Here is a 27,081-nt window from a genome sequence, read left to right as displayed (position 1 = left end):
CACCAGGATATATAATAGGGGCAACAGGATATATAATAGGGGGACCAGAATATATAATAGGGGCACCAGGATATATAATAGGGGGACCAGAATATATAATAGGGGCACCAGGATATATAATAGGGGCACCAGGATATATAATAGGGGGACCAGAATATATAATAGGGGCACCAGGATATATAATAGGGGCACCAGGATATATAATAGGGGTACCAGGATATATAATAGGGGCACCAGTATAAAAGATATAAAACTGTATTTTTTTGTGAAGAATCAACAACAAGTGGGACACAATCATGAAGTGGAACAACATTTATTGGATATTTCAAACTTTTTTAACAAATCAAAAACTGAACAATTGGGCGTGCAAAATTATTCAGCCCCCTTAAGTTAATACTTTGTAGCGCCACCTTTTGCTGCGATTACAGCTGTAAGTCGCTTGGGGTATGTCTCTATCAGTTTTGCACATCGAGAGACTGACATTTTTTCCCATTCCTCCTTGCAAAACAGCTCGAGCTCAGTGAGGTTGGATGGAGAGCATTTGTGAACAGCAGTTTTCAGTTCTTTCCACAGATTCTCGATTGGATTCAGGTCTGGACTTTGACTTGGCCATTCTAACACCTGGATATGTTTATTTTTGAACCATTCCATTGTAGATTTTGCTTTATGTTTTGGATCATTGTCTTGTTGGAAGACAAATCTCCGTCCCAGTCTCAGGTCTTTTGCAGACTACATCAGGTTTTCTTCCAGAATGGTCCTGTATTTGGCTCCATCCATCTTCCCATCAATTTTAACCATCTTCCCTGTCCCTGCTGAAGAAAAGCAGGCCCAAACCATGATGCTGCCACCACCATGTTTGACAGTGGGGATGGTGTGTTCAGGGTGATGAGCTGTGTTGCTTTTACACCAAACATAACGTTTTGCATTGTTGCCAAAAAGTTCAATTTTGGTTTCATCTGACCAGAGCACCTTCTTCCACATGTTTGGTGTGTCTCCCAGGTGGCTTGTGGCAAACTTTAAACAACACTTTTTATGGATATCTTTAAGAAATGGCTTTCTTCTTGCCACTCTTCCATAAAGGCCAGATTTGTGCAATATACGACTGATTGTTGTCCTATGGACAGAGTCTCCCACCTCAGCTGTAGATCTCTGCAGTTCATCCAGAGTGATCATGGGCCTCTTGGCTGCATCTCTGATCAGTCTTCTCCTTGTATGAGCTGAAAGTTTAGAGGGACGGCCAGGTCTTGGTAGATTTGCAGTGGTCTGATACTCCTTCCATTTCAATATTATCGCTTGCACAGTGCTCCTTGGGATGTTTAAAGCTTGGGAAATCTTTTTGTATCCAAATCCGGCTTTAAACTTCTTCACAACATTATCTCGGACCTGCCTGGTGTGTTACTTGTTCTTCATGATGCTCTCAGCGCTTTTAACGGACCTCTGAGACTATCACAGTGCAGGTGCATTTATACGGAGACTTGATTACACACAGGTGGATTGTATTTATCATCATTAGTCATTTAGGTCAACATTGGATCATTCAGAGATCCTCACTGAACTTATGGAGAGAGTTTGCTGCACTGAAAGTAAAGGGGCTGAATAATTTTGCACGCCCAATTTTTCAGTTTTTGATTTGTTAAAAAAGTTTGAAATATCCAATAAATGTCGTTCCACTTCATGATTGTGTCCCACTTGTTGTTGATTCTTCACAAAAAAAAAAGTTTTATATCTTTATGTTTGAAGCCTGAAATGTGGCAAAAGGTCGCAAAGTTCAAGGGGGCCGAATACTTTCGCAAGGCACTGTATAATAGGGGTACCAGGATATATAATAGGGGCACCAGGATATATAATAGGGGCACCGGGATATATAATAGGGGCACCAGGATATATAATAGGGGCAACAGGATATATAATAGGGGTACCAGGATATATAATAGGGGCACCAGGATATATAATATGGGTACCAGGATATATAATAGGGGCACCAGGATATATAATAGGGGCACCAGGATATATAATAGGGGCACCAGGATATATAATAGGGGCACCAGGATATATAATAGGGGCACCAGGATATATAATAGGGGCACCAGGATATATAATAGGGGCACCAGGATATATAATAGGGGTACCAGGATATATAACAGGGGCACCAGGATATATAATAGGGGCACCAGGATATATAATAGGGGCACCAGGATATATAATAGGGGTACCAGGATATATAACAGGGGCACCAGGATATATAATAGGGGCACCAGGATATATAATAGGGGTACCAGGATATATAATAGGGGTACCAGAATATATAATAGGGGCACCAGCATATATAATAGGGGCACCAGTATAAATAACATGGGCAACAGGATATATAATAGGGCTACCAGGATATATAACAGGGGCACCAGTGTATATAATAGTGGCACCAGGATATATAATAGGGGCACCGGTGTATATAATAGGGGCACCAGGATATATAATAGGGGTACCAGAATATATAATAGGGGCACCAGGATATATAATAGGGGCACCAGGATATATAATAGTGGCACCAGGATATATAATAGGGGCACCAGGATATATAATAGGGGCACCGGTGTATATAATAGGGGCACCAGGATATATAATAGGGGCACCAGGATATATAATAGTGGCACCAGGATATATAATAGGGGCACCGGTGTATATAATAGGGGCACCAGGATATATAATAGGGGTACCAGAATATATAATAGGGGCACCAGGATATATAATAGGGGCACCAGGATATATAATAGTGGCACCAGGATATATGATAGGGGCACCGGTGTATATAATAGGGGTACCAGGATATATAATAGGGGCACCAGAATAAATAATAGGGGCACCGGTGTATATAATAGGGGCACCAGGATATATAATAGGGGCACCAGGATATATAATAGGGGCACCAGGATATATAATAGGGGCACCGGTGTATATAATAGGGGCACCAGGATATATAATAGGGGCACCAGGATATATAATAGGGGCACCAGGATATATAATAGGGGCACCAGTGTATATAATAGGGGCACCAGGATATATAATAGGGGCACCAGTATAAATAACAGGGGCACCGGTGTATATAATAGGGGCACCAGGATATATAATAGGGGCACCAGTATAAATAACAGGGGCACCAGTGTATATAATAGGGGCACCAGTATAAATAACAGGGGCACCGGTGTATATAATAGGGGCACCAGGATATATAATAGGGGCACCAGGTTATATAACAGGGGCACCAGGATATATGATAGGGGCACCAGGATATATAATAGGGGCACCAGGATATATAATAGGGGCACCAGGATATATAATAGGGGCACCAGTGTATATAATAGGGGCACCAGTATAAATAACAGGGGCACCAGTGTATATAATAGGGGTACCAGTGTATTTATGTGATTTGTCCCCGGTCCATCCGGCTAGACAGACCATTTAGTATCAATGAAAAGCAACAGTTAATCTTGTTAGCGGTGAGGCGTAAATTACTTGAAAGGCTTTTTACTGAAGGTTACACCACACCAACCAACAGTATGGAATGTGTGGTATTTCCTGTGGATGAAATCACTTACCTTCGCCCTTTGCGTCACCCTTTCCTGCTCCACCTGCTCCTGCTGCGGCTCCTCGCTCCCCCTTGGCTGTGTTGTTGTTATTGTTGTGAGATGATGAAAATGTGGAGGGTCGTCTCTGTGTAAGGAAGACTCCAGGGGCCATGGGTTGGGGCCCCCCAGCCTGCTTCCCTCCTGCCCCAGAGGAGTATTCATGGTCGGTCTGACCAGGCTCGGAGTCCCGGCCCGCGTCTGGTTCTGGAGAACTGCTGTCCATACTCAGCTTCCTCACTGGCTCCTCCTCTTCCTCCTCCTCCCTCAAAGCAGCAGGGGGCTTCTTTTTTGTGCTCTTCTGCTTTTTCTTGGTCTTCTGCTGCTCCTTCTGGAAGAAACAAATATTAACACAGAACCCCAGAGCCCTGACCCTGAGGTGATGACTAGAGGAACATAACCCTGAGGTGATGACTAGAGGAACATAACCCTGAGGTGACGACTAGAGGAACATAACCCTGAGGTGAGATGACTAGAGGAACATGACCCTGAGGTGATGACTAGAGGAACATAACCCTGAGGTGATGACTAGAGGAACATAACCCTGAGGTGATGACTAGAGGAACATAACCCTGAGGTGATGACTAGAGGAACATAACCCTGAGGTGATGACTAGAGGAACATAACCCTGAGGTGATGACTAGAGGAACATAACCCTGAGGTGATGACTAGAGGAACATAACCCTGAGGTGAGATGACTAGAGGAACATAACCCTGAGGTGACGACTAGAGGAACATAACCCTGAGGTGATGACTAGAGGAACATAACCCTGAGGTGATGACTAGAGGAACATAACCCTGAGGTGATGACTAGAGGAACATAACCCTGAGGTGATGACTAGAGGAACATAACCCTGAGGTGAGATGACTAGAGGAACATAAACCTGAGGTGATGACTAGAGGAACATAACCCTGAGGTGATGACTAGAGGAACATAACCCTGAGGTGATGACTAGAGGAACATAACCCTGAGGTGAGATGACTAGAGGAACATAACCCTGAGGTGATGACTAGAGGAACATAACCCTGAGGTGATGACTAGAGGAACATAACCCTGAGGTGATGACTAGAGGAACATAACCCTGAGGTGATGACTAGAGGACCATAACCCTGAGGTGATGACTAGAGGAACATAACCCTGAGGTGATGACTAGAGGAAAATAACCCTGAGGTGATGACTAGAGGAACATAACCCTGAGGTGATGACTAGAGGAACATAACCCTGAGGTGATGACTAGAAGAACATAACCCTGAGGTGATGACTAGAGGAACATAACCCTGAGGTGATGACTAGAGGAACATAACCCTGAGGTGATGACTAGAGGAACATAACCCTGAGGTGACGACTAGAGGAACATAACCCTGAGGTGACGACTAGAGGAACATAACCCTGAGGTGACGACTAGAGGAACATAACCCTGAGGTGACGACTAGAGGAACATAACCCTGAGGTGATGACTAGAGGAACATAACCCTGAGGTGATGACTAGAGGAACATAACCCTGAGGTGATGACTAGAGGAACATAACCCTGAGGTGATGACTAGAGGAACATAACCCTGAGGTGATGACTAGAGGAACATAACCCTGAGGTGATGACTAGAGGAACATAACCCTGAGGTGATGACTAGAAGAACATAACCCTGAGGTGATGACTAGAGGAACATAACCCTGAGGTGATGACTAGAGGAACATAACCCTGAGGTGACGACTAGAGGAACATAACCCTGAGGTGACGACTAGAGGAACATAACCCTGAGGTGACGACTAGAGGAACATAACCCTGAGGTGAGATGACTAGAGGAACATAACCCTGAGGTGAGATGACAAGAGGAACATAACCCTGAGGTGATGACTAGAGGAACATAACCCTGAGGTGATGACTAGAGGAACATAACCCTGAGGTGAGATGACTAGAGGAACATAACCCTGAGGTGACGACTAGAGGAACATAACCCTGAGGTGAGATGACTAGAGGAACATAACCCTGAGGTGAGATGACAAGAGGAACATAACCCTGAGGTGATGACTAGAGGAACATAACCCTGAGGTGATGACTAGAGGAACATAACCCTGAGGTGAGATGACTAGAGGAACATAATCCTGAGGTGATGACTAGAGGAACATAACCCCGAGGTGATGACTAGAGGAACATAACCCTGAGGTGAGATGACTAAAGGAACATAACCCTGAGGTGATGACTAGAGGAACATAACCCTGAGGTGATGACTAGAGGAACATAACCCTGAGGTGATGACTAGAGGAACATAACCCTGAGGTGAGATGACTAGAGGAACATAACCCTGAGGTGATGACTAGAGGAACATAACCCTGAGGTGATGACTAGAGGAACATAACCCTGAGGTGATGACTAGAGGAACATAACCCTGAGGTGATGACTAGAGGAACATAACCCTGAGGTGATGACTAGAGGAACATAACCCTGAGGTGATGACTGGAGGAACATAACCCTGAGGTGATGACTAGAGGAACATAACCCTGAGGTGAGATGACAAGAGGAACATAACCCTGAGGTGATGACTAGAGGAACATAACCCTGAGGTGATGACTAGAGGAACATAACCCTGAGGTGAGATGACTAGAGGAACATAATCCTGAGGTGATGACTAGAGGAACATAACCCTGAGGTGATGACTAGAGGAACATAACCCTGAGGTGAGATGACTAAAGGAACATAACCCTGAGGTGATGACTAGAGGAACATAACCCTGAGGTGATGACTAGAGGAACATAACCCTGAGGTGATGACTAGAGGAACATAACCCTGAGGTGAGATGACTAGAGGAACATAACCCTGAGGTGATGACTAGAGGAACATAACCCTGAGGTGATGACTAGAGGAACATAACCCTGAGGTGATGACTAGAGGAACATAACCCTGAGGTGATGACTGGAGGAACATGACCCTGAGGTGATGACTAGAGGAACATAACCCTGAGGTGAGATGACTAGAGGAACATAACCCTGAGGTGAGATGACTAAAGGAACATAACCCTGAGGTGATGACTAGAGGAACATAACCCTGAGGTGATGACTAGAGGAACATAACCCTGAGGTGAGATGACTAGAGGAACATAACCCTGAGGTGATGACTAGAGGAACATAACCCTGAGGTGAGATGACTAGAGGAACATAACCCTGAGGTGTGATGACTGGAGGAACATAACCCTGAGGTGATGACTGGAGGAACATAACCCTGAGGTGATGACTAGAGGAACATAACCCTGAGGTGAGATGACTAGAGGAACATAACCCTGAGGTGATGACTAGAGGAACATAACCCTGAGGTGATGACTAGTGGAACATAACCCTGAGGTGATGACTAGAGGAACATAACCCTGAGGTGATGACTAGAGGAACATAACCCTGAGGTGATGACTAGAGGAACATAACCCTGAGGTGATGACTAGAGGAACATAACCCTGAGGTGATGACTGGAGGAACATGACCCTGAGGTGATGACTAGAGGAACATAACCCTGAGGTGATGACTAGAGGAACATAACTCTGAGGTGTGATGACTAGAGGAACATAACCCTGAGGTGAGATGACTAGAGGAACATAACCCTGAGGTGAGACGACTAGAGGAACATAACCCTGAGGTGAGACAACTAGAGGAACATAACCCTGAGGTGATGACTAGAGGAACATAACCCTGAGGTGAGACAACTAGAGGAACATAACCCTGAGGTGATGACTAGAGGAACATAACCCTGAGGTGATGACTACAGGAACATAACCCTGAGGTGATGACTAGAGGAACATAAACCTGAGGTGATGAGTAGAGGAACATAACCCTGAGGTGTGATGACTAGAGGAACATAACCCTGAGGTGATGACTAGAGGAACATAACCCTGAGGTGATGACTAGAGGAACATAACCCTGAGGTTAGACAACTAGAGGAACATAACCCTGAGGTGTGACGACTAGAGGACCATAACCCTGAGGTGTGACGACTAGAGGACCATAACCCTGAGGTGATGACTAGAGGAACATAACCCTGAGGTGAGACAACTAGAGGAACATAACCCTGAGGTGATGACTAGAGGAGCATAACCCTGAGGTGATGACTAGAGGAACATAACCCTGAGGTGATGACTAGAGGAACATAACCCTGAGGTGATGACTAGAGGAACATAACCCTGAGGTGATGACTAGAGGAACATAACCCTGAGGTGATGACTAGAGGAACATAACCCTGAGGTGAGACAACTAGAGGAACATAACCCTGAGGTGTGATGACTAGAGGAACATAACCCTGAGGTGAGACAACTAGAGGAACATAACCCTGCGGTGATGCTGCGCCACCACTGGTATGACAGCACTCTCAACAGCACTCTTCACAGCTAACCTGGTGAGTTTCCCCTCAACAACACTCTTCCCAGCTAACCTGGTGAGTTCCCCTCCTCAACAGCACTCTTCCCAGCTAACCTGGTGAGTTCCCCTCCTCAACAGCACTCTTCACAGCTAACCTGGTGAGTTCCCCCTCAATAACACTCTTCCCAGCTAACCTGGTGAGTTCCCCCCCTCAACAGCACTCTTCCCAGCTAACCTGGTGAGTTCCCCTCCTCAACAGCACTCTTCCCAGCTAACCTGGTGAGTTCCCCCCCTCAACAGCACTCTTCCCAGCTAACCTGGTGAGTTCACCCCCTCAACAGCACTCTTCACAGCTAACCTGGTGAGTTCCCCTCCTCAACAGCACTCTTGCCAGCTAACCTGGTGAGTTCACCCCCTCAACAGCACTCTTCACAGCTAACCTGGTGAGTTCCCCCCCTCAACAGCACTCTTCCCAGCTAACCTGGTGAGTTCCCCTCCTCAACAGCACTCTTCCCAGCTAACCTGGTGAGTTCCCCCCCTCAACAGCACTCTTCCCAGCTAACCTGGTGAGTTCCCCTCCTCAACAGCACTCTTCCCAGCTAACCTGGTGAGTTCCCCCCCCCCAACAGCACTCTTCACAGCTAACCTGGTGAGTTCCCCCCCTCAACAGCACTCTTCCCAGCTAACCTGGTGAGTTCCCCACCTCAACAGCACTCTTCCCTACTAACCTGGTGAGTTCGTCAAAACTCTTCCTAACTAACCTGGTGTGTCGTCTCCCCCCGTCAACACTCTTCCCTACTAACCTGGTGTGTCCCCCCCCCCGTCAACACTCTTCCCTACTAACCTGGTGTGCCCCCCCCCCGTCAACACTCTTCCCTACTAACTTGGTGTGTCCCCCCCCCCCCCCGTCAACACTCTTCCCTACTAACCTGGTGTGCCCCCCCCGCCCCCCCCGTCAACACTCTTCCCTACTAACCTGGTGTGTCCCCCCCCCCCCCCGTCAACACTCTTCCCTACTAACCTGGTGTGTTCCCCCCCCCCCCGTCAACACTCTTCCCTACTAACCTGGTGTGCCCCCCCCCGTCAACACTCTTCCCTACTAACCTGGTGTGTGTGTGTGTGTCCCCGTCAACACTCTTCCCTACTAACCTGGTGTGTCCCGCCCCCCGTCAACACTCTTCCCTACTAACCTGGTGTGTGTCGTCCCCCCCCCCGTCAACACTCTTCCCTACTGACCTGGTGTGTGAGTTTGGCTGCAGCAGCTGCCAGTCCTGTCTCTATGGACGCCACCCTTGCTCCTTCTCTGGCCGGCCTCGCCTGACGAAGCACAGAGGGACCGACACGCGCTGCAACCACAGAGACACCATAACACTCACTTCACAGCTCAGACAATACATGCATCTATACGGAACAGAATTACCAAACAATTTCAAAGACTACTGAGCTTCAGTTCATAAGGAATTCAGTCAATTGAAATAAATACATTTGGCCCTAATACATGGATTGGGAATACAAATATGCACCTGTTGGTAAAAATTCAAAAGGCACTTGCAAATCTGAGCTACCTTTGTTGCAGGTGCATGGTAACAGTTGAATACATTGAGAAAAAATAAGAAACCGGCACACAGCTCTGACAAGTATCACTACTCTGGATAGTATCACTGCTCTGATAGTATCACTGCTAGTATCACTACTCTGGATAGTATCACTGCTCTGGATAGTATCATTGCTAGTATCACTACTCTGGATAGTATCACTGCTCTGGATAGTATCACTGCTAGTATCACTACTCTGGATAGTATCACTGCTCTGGATAGTATCACTGCTAGTGTCACTGCTCTGGATAGTATCACTGCTAGTATCACTACTCTGGATAGTATCACTACTCTGGATAGTATCACTGCTATTATCACTACTCTGGATAGTATCACTGCTCTTGATAGTATCAATACTCTGGATAGTATCACTGCTCTGGATAGTATCACTACTCTGGATAGTATCACTGCTAGTATCACTACTCTGGATAGTATCACTGTTATTATCACTACTCTGGATAGTATCACTACTCTGGATAGTAGCACTGCTAGTATCACTACTCTGGATAGTATCACTGCTCTTGATAGTATCACTGCTAGTATCACTACTCTGGATAGTATCACTACTCTGGATAGTATCACTGCTAGTATCACTACTCTGGATAGTATCACTGCTCTTGATAGTATCACTGCTAGTATCACTACTCTGGATAGTATCACTGCTCTGGATAGTATCACTACTCTGGATAGTATCACTGCTAGTATCACTGCTCTGGATAGTATCACTGCTCTGGATAGTATCACTGCTAGTATCACTGCTCTGGATAGTATCACTACTCTAGATAGTATCACTACTCTGGATAGTATCACTACTCTGGATAGTATCACTACTCTGGATAGTATCAGTGCTCTGGATAGTATCAGTGCTCTGGATAGTATCACTACTAGTATCACTACTCTGATAGTATCACTACTCTAGATAGTATCACTAGTCTGGATAGTATCACTAGTCTGGATAGTAACACTAGTCTGGTTAGTATCACTACTCTGGATAGTATCACTAGTCTGGATAGTATCACTAGTCTGGATAGTAACACTAGTCTGGTTAGTATCACTACTCTGGATAGTATCACTGCACTGGATAGCATCACTGCTAGTATCACTGCTCTTGATAGTATCACTGCCCTGGATAGTATCACTGCTCTGGATGGTATCACTGCTCTTGATAGTATCACAGCTCTTGATAGTATCACTGCCCTGGATAGTATCACTGCTCTGGATAGTATCACTGCTCTGGATAGTATCACTGCTGATATCACTGCTCTGCTAGTATCACTACACTGGATAGTATCACTGCTCTGATAGTATCACTGCTCTGGATAGTATCACTGCTAGTATCACTACTCTGGATAGTATCACTACTCTGGATAGTATCACTGCTCTGATAGTATCACTGCTCTGGATAGTATCACTAGTCTGGATAGTAACACTAGTCTGGTTAGGATCACTACTCTGGATAGTATCACTGCACTGGATAGCATCACTGCTAGTATCACTGCTCTTGATAGTATCACTGCTCTTGATAGTATCACTGCCCTGGATAGTATCACTGCTCTGGATGGTATCACTGCTCTTGATAGTATCACTGCTCTTGATAGTATCACTGCCCTGGATAGTATCACTGCTCTGGATAGTATCACTGCTCTGGATAGTGTCACTGCTGGTATCACTGCTCTGCTAGTATGACTACTCTGGATAGTATCACTGCTCTGGATAGTATCACTGCTAGTATCACTGCCCTGGCTAGTATCACTACTCTGGATAGTATCATTGCTCTGGATAGTATCACTGCTCTGATAGTATCACTGCTCTGGATAGTATCACTGCTCTGATAGTATCACTCCTCTGGATAGTATCACTGCTAGTATCACTGCCCTGGCTAGTATCACTACTCTGGATAGTATCACTACTCTGGATAGTATCACTGCTCTGATAGTATCACTGCTCTGGATAGTATCACTGCTAGTATCACTGCCCTGGCTAGTATCACTACTCTGGATAGTATCACTGCTCTGATAGTATCACTGCTCTGCTAGTATCACTACTCTGGATAGTATCACTGCTCTGGATAGTATCACTGCTCTGCTAGTATCACTACTCTGGATAGTATCACTGCTCTGATAGTATCACTGCTCTGGATAGTATCACTGCTAGTATCACTGCCCTGGCTAGTATCACTACTCTGGATAGTATCACTACTCTGGATAGTATCACTACTCTGGATAGTATCACTACTCTGGATAGTATCACTACTCTGGATAGTATCACTGCTAGTATCACTACTCTGGATAGTATCACTACTCTGGATAGTATAACTGCTCTTGATATTATCACTACTCTGGATAGTATCACTGCTCTGGATAGTATCACTACTCTGGATAGTATCACTGCTCTGGATATTATCACTGCTCTGGATAGTATCACTACTCTGGATAGTATCACTGCTCTGGATAGTATCACTACTCTGGATAGTATCACTGCTCTGGATAGTATCACTACTCTGGATAGTATCACTACTCTGGATAGTATCACTGCTCTGGATAGTATCACTGCTCTGGATAGTATCACTGCTAGTATCACTACTCTGGATAGTATCACTACCCTGGATAGTATCACTGCTCTGGATAGTATCACTGCTAGTATCACTACTCTGGATAGTTTCACTACTCTGGATAGTATCACTGCTAGTATCACTACTCTGGATAGTATCACTGCTCTGGATAGTATCACTACTAGTATCACTGCTAGTATCACTGCTAGTATCACTACTAGTATCACTGCTAGTATCACTACTCTGGATAGTATCACTACTCTGGATAGTATCACTACTAGTATCACTACTCTGGATAGTATCACTACTCTGGATAGTATCACTACTAGTATCACTGCTAGTATCACTGCTAGTATCACTACTAGTATCACTGCTAGTATCACTACTCTGGATAGTATCACTACTCTGGATAGTATCACTACTAGTATCACTGCTCTGGATAGTATCACTACTAGTATCACTGCTCTGGATAGTATCACTACTAGTATCACTACTCTTGATAGTATCACTACTCTGGATAGTATCACTGCTCTTGATAGTATCACTACTAGTATCACTGCTCTTGATAGTATCACTACTCTGGATAGTATCACTGCTCTGGATAGTATCACTACTCTGGATAGTAACACTACTCTGGATAGTAACACTACTCTGGATTGTAACACTACTCTGGATTGTAACACTACTAGTATCACTACTCTGGATAGTATCACTGCTCTGGATAGTATCACTGCTCTTGATAGTATCACTGCTCTGGATAGTATCACTGCTAGTATCACTGCTCTGGATAGTATCACTGCTAGTATCACTACTCTGGATAGTATCACTACTCTAGATAGTATCACTACTCTGGATAGTATCACTACTCTGGATAGTATCACTACTCTGGATAGTATCACAGATATTATCACTACTCTGGATAGTACCACTGCTCTTGATAGTATCACTACACTGGATAGTATCATTACTCTGGATAGTATCACTACTCGGGATAGTATCACTACTCGGGATAGTATCAATGCTAGTACCACTACTCTGGATAGTATCACCACTCTGGATAGTATCACTGCTATTATCACTACTCTGGATAGTATTACTGCTCTTGATAGTATTACTACACTGGATAGTATCACTACTCGGGATAGTATCACTGCTCTGGATAGTATCACTGCTAGTATCACTACTCTGGATAGTATCACTACTCTGGATAGTATCACTACTCTGGATAGTATCACTGCTCTGGATAGTATCACTGCTCTGGATAGTATCACTACTCTGGATAGTATCACTACTCTGGATAGTATCACTACTCTGGATAGTATCACTGCTCTGGATAGTATCACTACTCTGGATAGTATCACTGCTCTGGATAGTATCACTGCTCTTGATAGTATCACTACTCTGGATAGTATCACTGCTCTTGATAGTATCACTACTCTGGATAGTATCACTACTCTGGATAGTATCACTGCTCTTGATAGTATCACTACTCTGGATAGTATCACTACTCTGGATAGTATCACTACTCTGGATAGTATCACTACTCTGGATAGTATCACTACTCTGGATAGTATCACTACTCTGGATAGTATCACTGCTATTATCACTACTCTGGATAGTATCACTACTCTGGATAGTATCACTACTCTGGATAGTATCACTACTCTGGATAGTATCACTACTAGTAGAACTGCTCAAATCAAATCAAATTTTATTTGTCACATACACATGGTTAGCAGATGTTAATGCGAGTGTAGCGAAATGCTTGTGCTTCTAGTTCCGACAATGCAGTAATAACCAACAAGTAATCTAACTAACAATTCCAAAACTACTGTCTTGTACACAGTGTGAGGGGATAAAGAATATGTACATAAGGATATATGAATGAGTGATGGTACAGAGCAGCATAGGCAGATACAGTAGATGGTATCGAGTACAGTATATACATATGAGATGAGTATGTAAACAAAGTGGCATAGTTAAAGTGGCTAGTGATACATGTATTACATAAGGATACAGTCGATGATATAGAGTACAGTATATACGTATGCATATGAGATGAATAATGTAGGGTAAGTAACATTATATAAGGTAGCATTGTTTAAAGTGGCTAGTGATATATTTACATCATTTCCCATCAATTCCCATTATTAAAGTGGCTGGAGTTGAGTCAGTGTCAGTGTGTTGGCAGCAGCCACTCAATGTTAGTGGTGGCTGTTTAACAGTCTGATGGCCTTGAGATAGAAGCTGTTTTTCAGTCTCTCGGTCCCAGCTTTGATGCACCTGTACTGACCTCGCCTTCTGGATGATAGCGGGGTGAACAGGCAGTGGCTCGGGTGGTTGTTGTCCTTGATGATCTTTATGGCCTTCCTGTGACATCGGGTGGTGTAGGTGTCCTGGAGGGCAGGTAGTTTGCCCCCGGTGATGCGTTGTGCAGACCTCACTACCCTCTGGAGAGCCTTACGGTTGAGGGCGGAGCAGTTGCCGTACCAGGCGGTGATACAGCCCGCCAGGATGCTCTCGATTGTGCATCTGTAGAAGTTTGTGAGTGCTTTTGGTGACAAACCGAATTTCTTCAGCCTCTTGAGGTTGAAGAGGCGCTGCTGCGCCTTCTTCACAATGCTGTCTGTGTGAGTGGACCAATTCAGTTTGTCTGTGATGTGTATGCCGAGGAACTTAAAACTTGCTACCCTCTCCACTACTGTTCCATCGATGTGGATAGGGGGGTGTTCCCTCTGCTGTTTCCTGAAGTCCACAATCATCTCCTTAGTTTTGTTGACGTTGAGTGTGAGGTTATTTTCCTGACACCACACTCCGAGGGCCCTCACCTCCTCCCTGTAGGCCGTCTCGTCGTTGTTGGTAATCAAGCCTACCACTGTTGTGTCGTCCGCAAACTTGATGATTGAGTTGGAGGCGTGCGTGGCCACGCAGTCGTGGGTGAACAGGGAGTACAGGATCTCCCAGGGTCTCGAGCTTGATGACGAGCTTGGAGGGTACTATGGTGTTGAATGCCGAGCTGTAGTCAATGAACAGCATTCTCACATAGGTATTCCTCTTGTCCAGATGGGTTAGGGCAGTGTGCAGTGTGGTTGAGATTGCATCGTCTGTGGACCTATTTGGGCGGTAAGCAAATTGGAGTGGGTCTAGGGTGTCAGGTAGGGTGGAGGTGATATGGTCCTTGACTAGTCTCTCAAAGCACTTCATGATGACGGAAGTGAGTGCTACGGGGCGGTAGTCGTTTAGCTCAGTTACCTTAGCTTTCTTGGGAACAGGAACAATGGTGGCCCTCTTGAAGCATGTGGGAACAGCAGACAGGGATTGATTGAATATGTCCGTAAACACACCGGCCAGCTGGTCTGCGCATGCTCTGAGGGCGCGGCTGGGGATGCCGTCTGGGCCTGCAGCCTTGCGAGGGTTAACACGTTTAAATGTCTTACTCACCTCGGCTGCAGTGAAGGAGAGACCGCAAGTTTTCGTTGCAGGCCGTGTCAGTGGCACTGTATTGTCCTCAAAGCGGGCAAAAAAGTTATTTAGTCTGCCTGGGAGCAGGACATCCTGGTCCGTGACTGGGCTGGATTTCTTCCTGTAGTCCGTGATTGACTGTAGACCCTGCCACATGCTTCTTGTGTCTGAGCCGTTGAATTGAGATTCTACTTTGTCTCTGTACTGACGCTTAGCTTGTTTGATAGCCTTGCGGAGGGAATAGCTGCACTGTTTGTATTCGGTCATGTTACCAGACACCTTGCCCTGATTAAAAGCAGTGGTTAGCGCTTTCAGTTTCACACGAATGCTGCCATCAATCCACGGTTTCTGGTTAGGGAATGTTTTAATCGTTGCTATGGGAACGACATCTTCAACGCACGTTCTAATGAACTCGCACACCGAATCAGCGTATTCGTCAATGTTGTTGTCTGACGCAATACGAAACATGTCCCAGTCCACGTGATGGAAGCAGTCTTGGAGTGTGAAGTCAGCTTGGTCGGACCAGCGTTGGACAGACCTCAGCGTGGGAGCCTCTTGTACTAGTATCATTGCTCTTGATAGTATCACTGCTCTGGATAGTATCACTGCTCTGGATAGTATCATTACTCTGGATAGTATCACTACTAGTATCATTGCTCTTGATAGTATCACTGCTCTGGATAGTATCACTACTCTGATAGTATCACTACTCTGATAGTATCACTACTCTGATAGTATCAGTGCTCTGGATAGTATCACTGCTCTGGATAGTATCACTACTCTGGATAGTATCAGTGCTCTGGATAGTATCACTACTCTGGATAGTATCACTACTCTGGATAGTATCACTGCTCTGGATAGTATCACTGCTAGTATCACTATTATGGATAGTATCACTACTCTAGATAGTATCAATGCTCTTGATAGTATCACTGCTCTGGATAGTATCACTGCTAGTATCACTACTCTGGATAGTATCACTGCTCTGGATAGTATCACTGCTAGTATCACTACTCTGGATAGTATAACTACTCTAGATAGTATCACTACTCTGGATAGTATCACTACTCTGGATAGTATCACTACTCTGGATAGTATCACTACTCTGGATAGTATCACTACTCTGGATAGTATCACTGCTAGTATCACTGCTCTGGATAGTATCACTACTAGTATCACTACTCTGGATAGTATCACTACTCTGGATAGTATCACTAATCTGACTAGTATCACTAATCTGACTAGTATCACTACTCTGGATAGTATCACTACTCTAGATAGTATCACTACTCTAGATAGTATCAGTGCTCTGGATAGTATCACTGCTCTGGATAGTATCACTACTCTGGATAGTATCAGTGCTCAGGATAGTATCACTACTCTGGATAGTATCACTACTCTGGATAGTATCACTGCTCTGGATAGTATCACTGCTAGTATAACTACTATGGATAGTATCACTACTCTGGATAGTATCACTGCTAGTATCACTACTCTGGATAGTATAACTACTCTGGATAGTATCACTACTCTGGATAGTATCACTACTAGTATCACTGCTCTGGATAGTATCACTACTAGTATCACTACTCTGGATAGTATCACTACTCTGGATAGTATCACTAATCTGACTAGTATCACTACTCTGGATAGTATCACTACTCTAGATAGTATCACTACTCTAGATAGTATCACTGCTCTTGATAGTATCACTGCTAGTATCACTACTCTGGATAGTATCACTACTCTGGATAGTATCACTACTCTGGATAGTATCACTACTCTTGATAGTATCACTGCTCTGACTAGTATCACTACTCTGGATAGTATCACTACTCTGGATAGTATCACTACTAGTATAACTACTCTGGATAGTATCACTACTCTGGATAGTATCACTGCTCTGGATAGTATCACTACTCTGGATAGTATCACTGCTCTGGATAGTATCACTACTCTGGATAGTATCACTACTCTGGATAGTATCACTGCTCTGCTAGTATCACTGCTCTGCTAGTATCACTGCTCTGATAGTATCACTACTCTGGATAGTATCACTGCTTTTGATAGTATCACTACTCTGACTAGTATCACTACTCTGACTAGTATCACTACTCTGGATAGTCTCACTACTAGTATCACTGCTCTGGATAGTATCACTACTCTGGATAGTATCACTACTCTGGATAGTATCACTACTAGTATCACTGCTCTGGATAGTATCACTACTCTGGATAGTCTCACTACTAGTATCACTGCTCTGGATAGTATCACTACTCTGGATAGTATCACTGCTCTGGATAGTATCACTACTCTGGATAGTCTCACTACTAGTATCACTGCTCTGGATAGTATCACTACTCTGGATAGTATCACTGCTCTGATAGTATCACTACTCTGGATAGTATCACTGCTTTTGATAGTATCACTACTCTGACTAGTATCACTACTCTGACTAGTATCACTACTCTGACTAGTATCACTAATCTGACTAGTATCACTACTCTGGATAGTATCACTACTCTGGATAGTATCACTACTCTAGATAGTATCACTACTCTAGATAGTATCAGTGCTCTGGATAGTATCACTGCTCTGGATAGTATCACTACTCTGGATAGTATCACTACTCTAGATAGTATCACTACTCTGGATAGTATCAGTGCTCAGGATAGTATCACTACTCTGGATAGTATCACTACTCTGGATAGTATCACTGCTCTGGATAGTATCACTGCTAGTATAACTACTATGGATAGTATCACTACTCTTGATAGTATCACTGCTCTGGATAGTATCACTGCTAGTATCACTACTATGGATAGTATCACTACTCTAGATAGTATCACTGCTCTTGATAGTATCACTGCTCTGGATAGTATCACTGCTAGTATCACTACTCTGGATAGTATCACTGCTCTGGATAGTATCACTGCTAGTATCACTACTCTGGATAGTATAACTACTCTAGATAGTATCACTACTCTGGATAGTATCACTACTCTGGATAGTATCACTACTCTGGATAGTATCACTACTCTGGATAGTATCACTAATCTGACTAGTATCACTACTCTGGATAGTATCACTACTCTGGATAGTATCACTACTCTAGATAGTATCAGTGCTCTGGATAGCATCACTGCTCTGGATAGTATCACTACTCTGGATAGTATCAGTGCTCTGGATAGTATCACTACTCTGGATAGTATCACTACTCTGGATAGTATCACTGCTCTGGATAGTATCACTGCTAGTATCACTACTATGGATAGTATCACTACTCTAGATAGTATCACTGCTCTTGATAGTATCACTGCTCTGGATAGTATCACTGCTAGTATCACTACTCTGGATAGTATCACTGCTCTGGATAGTATCACTGCTAGTATCACTACTCTGGATAGTATAACTACTCTGGATAGTATCACTACTCTGGATAGTATCACTACTAGTATCACTGCTCTGGATAGTATCACTACTAGTATCACTACTCTGGATAGTATCACTACTCTGGATAGTATCACTAATCTGACTAGTATCACTACTCTGGATAGTATCACTACTCTAGATAGTATCACTACTCTAGATAGTATCACTGCTCTTGATAGTATCACTGCTAGTATCACTACTCTGGATAGTATCACTACTCTGGATAGTATCACTACTCTGGATAGTATCACTACTCTTGATAGTATCACTGCTCTGACTAGTATCACTACTCTGGATAGTATCACTACTCTGGATAGTATCACTACTCTGGATAGTATCACTGCTCTGGATAGTATCACTACTCTGGATAGTATCACTGCTCTGGATAGTATCACTACTCTGACAAGTATCACTACTCTGACTAGTATCACTACTCTGACTAGTATCACTACTCTGACTAGTATCACTACTCTGGATAGTATCACTACTAGTATCACTGCTCTGGATAGTATCACTACTCTGGATAGTATCACTACTAGTATCACTGCTCTGGATAGTATCACTACTCTGGATAGTATCACTACTCTGGATAGTATCACTGCTCTGGATAGTATCACTACTCTGACTAGTATCACTACTCTGACTAGTATCACTACTCTGACTAGTATCACTACTCTGGGTAGTATCACTACTAGTATCACTGCTCTGGATAGTATCACTACTCTGGATAGTATCACTACTAGTATCACTACTCTGGATAGTATCACTGCTTTTGATAGTATCACTACTCTGACTAGTATCACTACTCTGACTAGTATCACTACTCTGACTAGTATCACTACTCTGACTAGTATCACTACTCTGGATAGTATCACTACTCTGGATAGTATCACTACTCTAGATAGTATCACTACTCTAGATAGTATCACTACTCTGACTAGTATCACTACTCTGACTAGTATCACTACTCTGGATAGTATCACTACTCTAGATAGTATCACTACTCTGGATAGTCTCACTACTAGTATCACTGCTCTGGATAGTATCACTACTCTGGATTGTATCACTGCTCTGGATAGTATAACTGCTCTGGATTGTATCACTGCTCTGGATTGTATCACTGCTCTGGATAGTATCACTAGTCTGGATAGCTAGTCTGGATAGTATCACTAGTCTGGATAGTATCACTGGTCTGGATAGTATCACTAGTCTGGATAGTATCACTACTCTGGATAGTATCACTAGTCTGGATAGTATCACTACTCTGGATAGTATCACTGCTCTGGATAGTATCACTGCTAGTATAACTGCTCTGGATAGTATCACTGCTCTGGATAGTATCACTACTCTGATAGTATCACTAGTCTGGATAGTATCACTAGTCTGGATAGTATCACTAGTCTGGATAGTATCACTGGTCTGGATAGTATCACTAGTCTGGATAGTATCACTACTCTGGATAGTATCACTAGTCTGGATAGTATCACTAGTCTGGATAGTATCACTACTCTGGATAGTATCACTGCTCTGGATAGTATCACTACTCTAGATAGTATCACTACTCTGGATAGTATCACTGCTCTGGATAGTATCACTGCTCTGGATAGTATCACTACCCTGGATAGTATCACTGCTCTGGATAGTATCACTAGTCTGGATAGTATCACTACTCTGGATAGTATCACTGCTCTGGATAGTATCACTAGTCTGGATAGTATCACTGCTCTGGATTGTATCACTGCTCTGGATTGTATCACTGCTCTGGATTGTATCACTGCTCTGGATTGTATCACTGCTCTGGATAGTATCACTACTCTGGATAGTATCACTAGTCTGGATAGTATCACTGCTCTGGATTGTATCACTGCTCTGGATTGTATCACTGCTCTGGATAGTATCACTGCTCTGGATTGTATCACTGCTATGGATTGTATCACTACTCTGGCTTGTATCACTGCTCTGGATAGTATCACTGCTCTGGATAGTATCACTACTCTGGATAGTATCACTGCTCTGGATAGTATCACTGCTAGTATAACTACTATGGATAGTATCACTACTCTTGATAGTATCACTGCTCTGGATAGTATCACTGCTAGTATCACTACTATGGATAGTATCACTACTCTAGATAGTATCACTGCTCTTGATAGTATCACTGCTCTGGATAGTATCACTGCTAGTATCACTACTCTGGATAGTATCACTGCTCTGGATAGTATCACTGCTAGTATCACTACTCTGGATAGTATAACTACTCTAGATAGTATCACTACTCTGGATAGTATCACTACTCTGGATAGTATCACTACTCTGGATAGTATCACTGCTAGTATCACTGCTCTGGATAATATCACTACTAGTATCACTACTCTGGATAGTATCACTACTCTGGATAGTATCACTAATCTGACTAGTATCACTACTCTGGATAGTATCACTACTCTGGATAGTATCACTACTCTAGATAGTATCAGTGCTCTGGATAGCATCACTGCTCTGGATAGTATCACTACTCTGGATAGTATCAGTGCTCTGGATAGTATCACTACTCTGGATAGTATCACTACTCTGGATAGTATCACTGCTCTGGATAGTATCACTGCTAGTATCACTACTATGGATAGTATCACTACTCTAGATAGTATCACTGCTCTTGATAGTATCACTGCTCTGGATAGTATCACTGCTAGTATCACTACTCTGGATAGTATCACTGCTCTGGATAGTATCACTGCTAGTATCACTACTCTGGATAGTATAACTACTCTGGATAGTATCACTACTCTGGATAGTATCACTACTAGTATCACTGCTCTGGATAGTATCACTACTAGTATCACTACTCTGGATAGTATCACTACTGTGGATAGTATCACTAATCTGACTAGTATCACTACTCTGGATAGTATCACTACTCTAGATAGTATCACTACTCTAGATAGTATCACTGCTCTTGATAGTATCACTGCTAGTATCACTACTCTGGATAGTATCACTACTCTGGATAGTATCACTACTCTGGATAGTATCACTACTCTTGATAGTATCACTGCTCTGACTAGTATCACTACTCTGGATAGTATCACTACTCTGGATAGTATCACTACTCTGGATAGTATCACTGCTCTGGATAGTATCACTACTCTGGATAGTATCACTGCTCTGGATAGTATCACTACTCTGACAAGTATCACTACTCTGACTAGTATCACTACTCTGACTAGTATCACTACTCTGACTAGTATCACTACTCTGACTAGTATCACTACTCTGGATAGTATCACTACTAGTATCACTGCTCTGGATAGTATCACTACTCTGGATAGTATCACTACTAGTATCACTGCTCTGGATAGTATCACTACTCTGGATAGTATCACTACTCTGGATAGTATCACTGCTCTGGATAGTATCACTACTCTGACTAGTATCACTACTCTGACTAGTATCACTACTCTGGGTAGTATCACTACTCTGGATAGTATCACTACTAGTATCACTGCTCTGGATAGTATCACTACTCTGGATAGTATCACTACTAGTTCACACTACTCTGGATAGTATCACTGCTTTTGATAGTATCACTACTCTGACTAGTATCACTACTCTGACTAGTATCACTACTCTGACTAGTATCACTACTCTGACTAGTATCACTACTCTGGATAGTATCACTACTCTGGATAGTATCACTACTCTAGATAGTATCACTACTCTAGATAGTATCACTACTCTGACTAGTATCACTACTCTGACTAGTATCACTACTCTGGATAGTATCACTACTCTAGATAGTATCACTACTCTGGATAGTCTCACTACTAGTATCACTGCTCTGGATAGTATCACTACTCTGGATTGTATCACTGCTCTGGATAGTATAACTGCTCTGGATTGTATCACTGCTCTGGATTGTATCACTGCTCTGGATAGTATCACTAGTCTGGATAGCTAGTCTGGATAGTATCACTAGTCTGGATAGTATCACTGGTCTGGATAGTATCACTAGTCTGGATAGTATCACTACTCTGGATAGTATCACTAGTCTGGATAGTATCACTACTCTGGATAGTATCACTGCTCTGGATAGTATCACTGCTAGTATAACTGCTCTGGATAGTATCACTGCTCTGGATAGTATCACTACTCTGATAGTATCACTAGTCTGGATAGTATCACTAGTCTGGATAGTATCACTAGTCTGGATAGTATCACTGGTCTGGATAGTATCACTAGTCTGGATAGTATCACTACTCTGGATAGTATCACTAGTCTGGATAGTATCACTAGTCTGGATAGTATCACTACTCTGGATAGTATCACTGCTCTGGATAGTATCACTACTCTAGATAGTATCACTACTCTGGATAGTATCACTGCTCTGGATAGTATCACTGCTCTGGATAGTATCACTACTCTGGATAGTATCACTGCTCTGGATAGTATCACTAGTCTGGATAGTATCACTACTCTGGATAGTATCACTGCTCTGGATAGTATCACTAGTCTGGATAGTATCACTGCTCTGGATTGTATCACTGCTCTGGATTGTATCACTGCTCTGGATTGTATCACTGCTCTGGATTGTATCACTGCTCTGGATAGTATCACTACTCTGGATAGTATCACTAGTCTGGATAGTATCACTGCTCTGGATTGTATCACTGCTCTGGATTGTATCACTGCTCTGGATAGTATCACTGCTCTGGATTGTATCACTGCTATGGATTGTATCACTACTCTGGATTGTATCACTGCTCTGGATAGTATCACTGCTCTGGATAGTATCACTACTCTGGATAGTATCACTGCTCTGGATAGTATCACTACTCTTGATAGTATCACTGCTCTGACTAGTATCACTACTCTGGATAGTATCACTACTCTGGATAGTATCACTACTAGTATCACTACTCTGGATAGTATCACTACTCTGGATAGTATCACTGCTCTTGATAGTATCACTACTCTGGATAGTATCACTACTAGTATCACTGCTCTGGATAGTATCACTACTCTGGATAGTACTTCTCCTGTCCTATTCGGTGTCCTGTGTGAATCTAAGTGTGCGTTCTCTAATTCTCTCCTTCCCTCTTTCTCTCTCTCGGAGGACCTGAGCCCTAGGACCATGCCCCAGGACTACCTGACATGATGACTCCTTGCTGTCCCCAGTCCACCTGGCTGTGCTGCTGCTCCAGTTTCAACTGTTCTGCCTTATTATTATTCAACCATGCTGATCATTTATGAACATTTGAACATCTTGGCCATGTTCTGTTATAATCTCCACCCGGCACAGCCAGAAGAGGACTGGCCATCCCACATATGCTCTCTCTAATTCTCTCTTTCTTTCTCTCTCTCGGAGGACCTGAGCCCTAGGACCATGCCCCAGGAATACCTGACATGATGACTCCTTGCTGTCCCCAGTCCACCTGACTGTGCTGCTGCTCCAGTTTCAACTATTCTGCCTTATTATTATTCGACCATGCTGGTCATTTATGAACATTTGAACATCTTGACCATGTTTTGTTATAATCTCCACCCGGCACAGCCGGAAGAGGACTGGCCACCCCACATAGCCTGGTTCCTCTCTAGGTTTCTTCCTAGGTTTTGGCCTTTCTAGGGAGTTTTTCCTAGCCACCGTGCTTCTTCACCTGCATTGCTTGCTGTTTGGGGTTTTAGGCTGGTTTTCTGTACAGCACTTTGAGATATCAGCTGATGTACGAAGGGCTATATAAAATAAATTTGATTGAATTTTGATTGATAGTATCACTGCTCTGACTAGTATCACTACTCTGACTAGTATCACTGCTCTGATAGTATCACTACTCTGACTAGTATCACTGCTCTGGATTGTATCACTGCTCTGGATTGTATTACTGCTCTGGATAGTATCACTGCTCTGGATTGTATCACTGCTCTGGATAGTATCACTAGTCTGGATAGTATCACTACTCTGGATAGTATCACTACTTTGGATAGTATCACTACTAGTATCACTGCTCTGGATAGTATCACTACTCTGGATAGTATCACTACTAGTATCACTGCTCTGGATAGTATCACTACTCTGGATAGTATCACTACTCTGGATAGTATCACTACTCTGGATAGTATCACTGCTTTTGATAGTATCACTGCTCTGACTAGTATCACTACTCTGACTAGTATCACTACTCTGGATAGTATCACTACTCTGGATAGTATCACTACTCTGGATAGTATCACTACTAGTATCACTGCTCTGGATAGTATCACTACTCTGGATAGTATCACTACTCTGGATAGTATCACTACTAGTATCACTGCTCTGGATAGTATCACTACTCTGGATAGTATCACTACTAGTATCACTGCTCTGGATAGTATCACTACTCTGGATAGTATCACTACTAGTATCACTGCTCTGGATAGTATCACTACTCTGGATAGTATCACTACTAGTATCACTACTCTGGATAGTATCACTACTAGTATCACTGCTCTGGATAGTATCACTACTCTGGATAGTATCACTACTAGTATCACTGCTCTGGATAGTATCACTGCTCTGATAGTATCACTACTCTGGATAGTATCACTGCTTTTGATAGTATCACTACTCTGGATAGTATCACTACTCTGGATAGTATCACTACTCTGACTAGTATCACTACTCTGACTAGTATCACTACTCTGGGTAGTATCACTACTCTGGATAGTATCACTACTAGTATCACTGCTCTGGATAGTATCACTACTCTGGATAGTATCACTGCTCTGGATAGTATCACTACTAGTATCACTGCTCTGGATAGTATCACTACTCTGGATAGTATCACTGCTCTGGATAGTATCACTACTAGTATCACTGCTCTGGATAGTATCACTGCTAGTATCACTACTCTGGATAGTATCACTGCTCTGGATAGTATCACTACTAGTATCACTACTCTGGATAGTATCACTACTCTGGATAGTATCACTACTAGTATCACTACTCTGGATAGTATCACTGCTCTGGATAGTATCACTACTAGTATCACTACTCTGGATAGTATCACTGCTATGGATAGTATCACTGCTCTGATAGTATCACTACTCTGGATAGTATCACTGCTTTTGATAGTATCACTACTCTGACTAGTATCACTACTCTGACTAGTATCACTACTCTGGATAGTATCACTACTCTGACTAGTATCACTACTCTGACTAGTATCACTACTCTGGATAGTATCACTACTCTAGATAGTATCACTACTCTGACTAGTATCACTACTCTGACTAGTATCACTACTCTGGATAGTATCACTACTCTAGATAGTATCACTACTCTGACTAGTATCACTACTCTGACTAGTATCACTACTCTGGATAGTATCACTACTCTAGATAGTATCACTACTCTGGATAGTATCACTGCTCTGGATTGTATCACTGCTCTGGATTGTATTACTGCTCTGGATAGTATCACTGCTCTGGATTGTATCACTGCTCTGGATAGTATCACTAGTCTGGATAGTATCACTAGTCTGGATAGTATCACTACTCTGGATAGTATCACTAGTCTGGATAGTATCACTAGTCTGGATAGTATCACTAGTCTGGATAGTAACACTGCTCTGGATTGTATCACTGCTCTGGATAGTATCACTAGTCTGGATTGTATCACTGCTCTGGATTGTATCACTGCTCTGGATAGTATCACTAGTCTGGATAGTATCACTACTCTGGATTGTATCACTGCTCTGGATAGTATCACTAGTCTGGATAGTATCACTGCTCTGGATTGTATCACTGCTCTGGATAGTATCACTAGTCTGGATAGTATCACTGCTCTGGATTGTATCACTGCTCTGGATTGTATCACTAGTCTGGATAGTATCACTGCTCTGGATTGTATCACTGCTCTGGATAGTATCACTGCTCTTGATAGTATCGCTGCTCTGGATTGTATCACTGCTCTGGATTGTATTACTGCTCTGGATTGTATCACTGCTACGGATTGTATCACTGCTCTGGATAGTATCACTAGTCTGGATAGTATCACTAGTCTGGATAGTATCACTGCTCTGGATTGTATCACTGCTCTGGATTGT

General features: G+C 43.2%; 1 protein-coding gene across 2 annotated transcripts in view; it reads right to left on the bottom strand.

The window, feature by feature from the left end:
* Positions 1-27,081, bottom strand: part of LOC110529064 (lysine-specific demethylase phf2) — a 157,655-nt gene that overhangs the window by 7,511 nt on the left and 123,063 nt on the right. For both annotated transcript variants that reach the window (XM_090242159.1, XM_090242160.1), the window contains exons 20-21: positions 9,197-9,306; positions 3,597-3,954 (exon numbers count right to left, since the gene is read on the bottom strand). In XM_090242159.1, the coding sequence (XP_090098285.1) occupies positions 3,597-3,954; positions 9,197-9,306 (468 nt within the window). The remainder of the gene's footprint in view (positions 1-3,596; positions 3,955-9,196; positions 9,307-27,081) is intronic.

Source organism: Oncorhynchus mykiss, chromosome 7 (genome assembly GCF_057628025.1).
Source record: "Oncorhynchus mykiss isolate SJ-2025 chromosome 7, ASM5762802v1, whole genome shotgun sequence".
Lineage (NCBI taxonomy): Eukaryota > Metazoa > Chordata > Actinopteri > Salmoniformes > Salmonidae > Oncorhynchus > Oncorhynchus mykiss.
The sequence above is the reverse complement of the archived record's forward strand: the minus strand, read 5'-3'. Positions and strand labels throughout refer to the sequence as shown.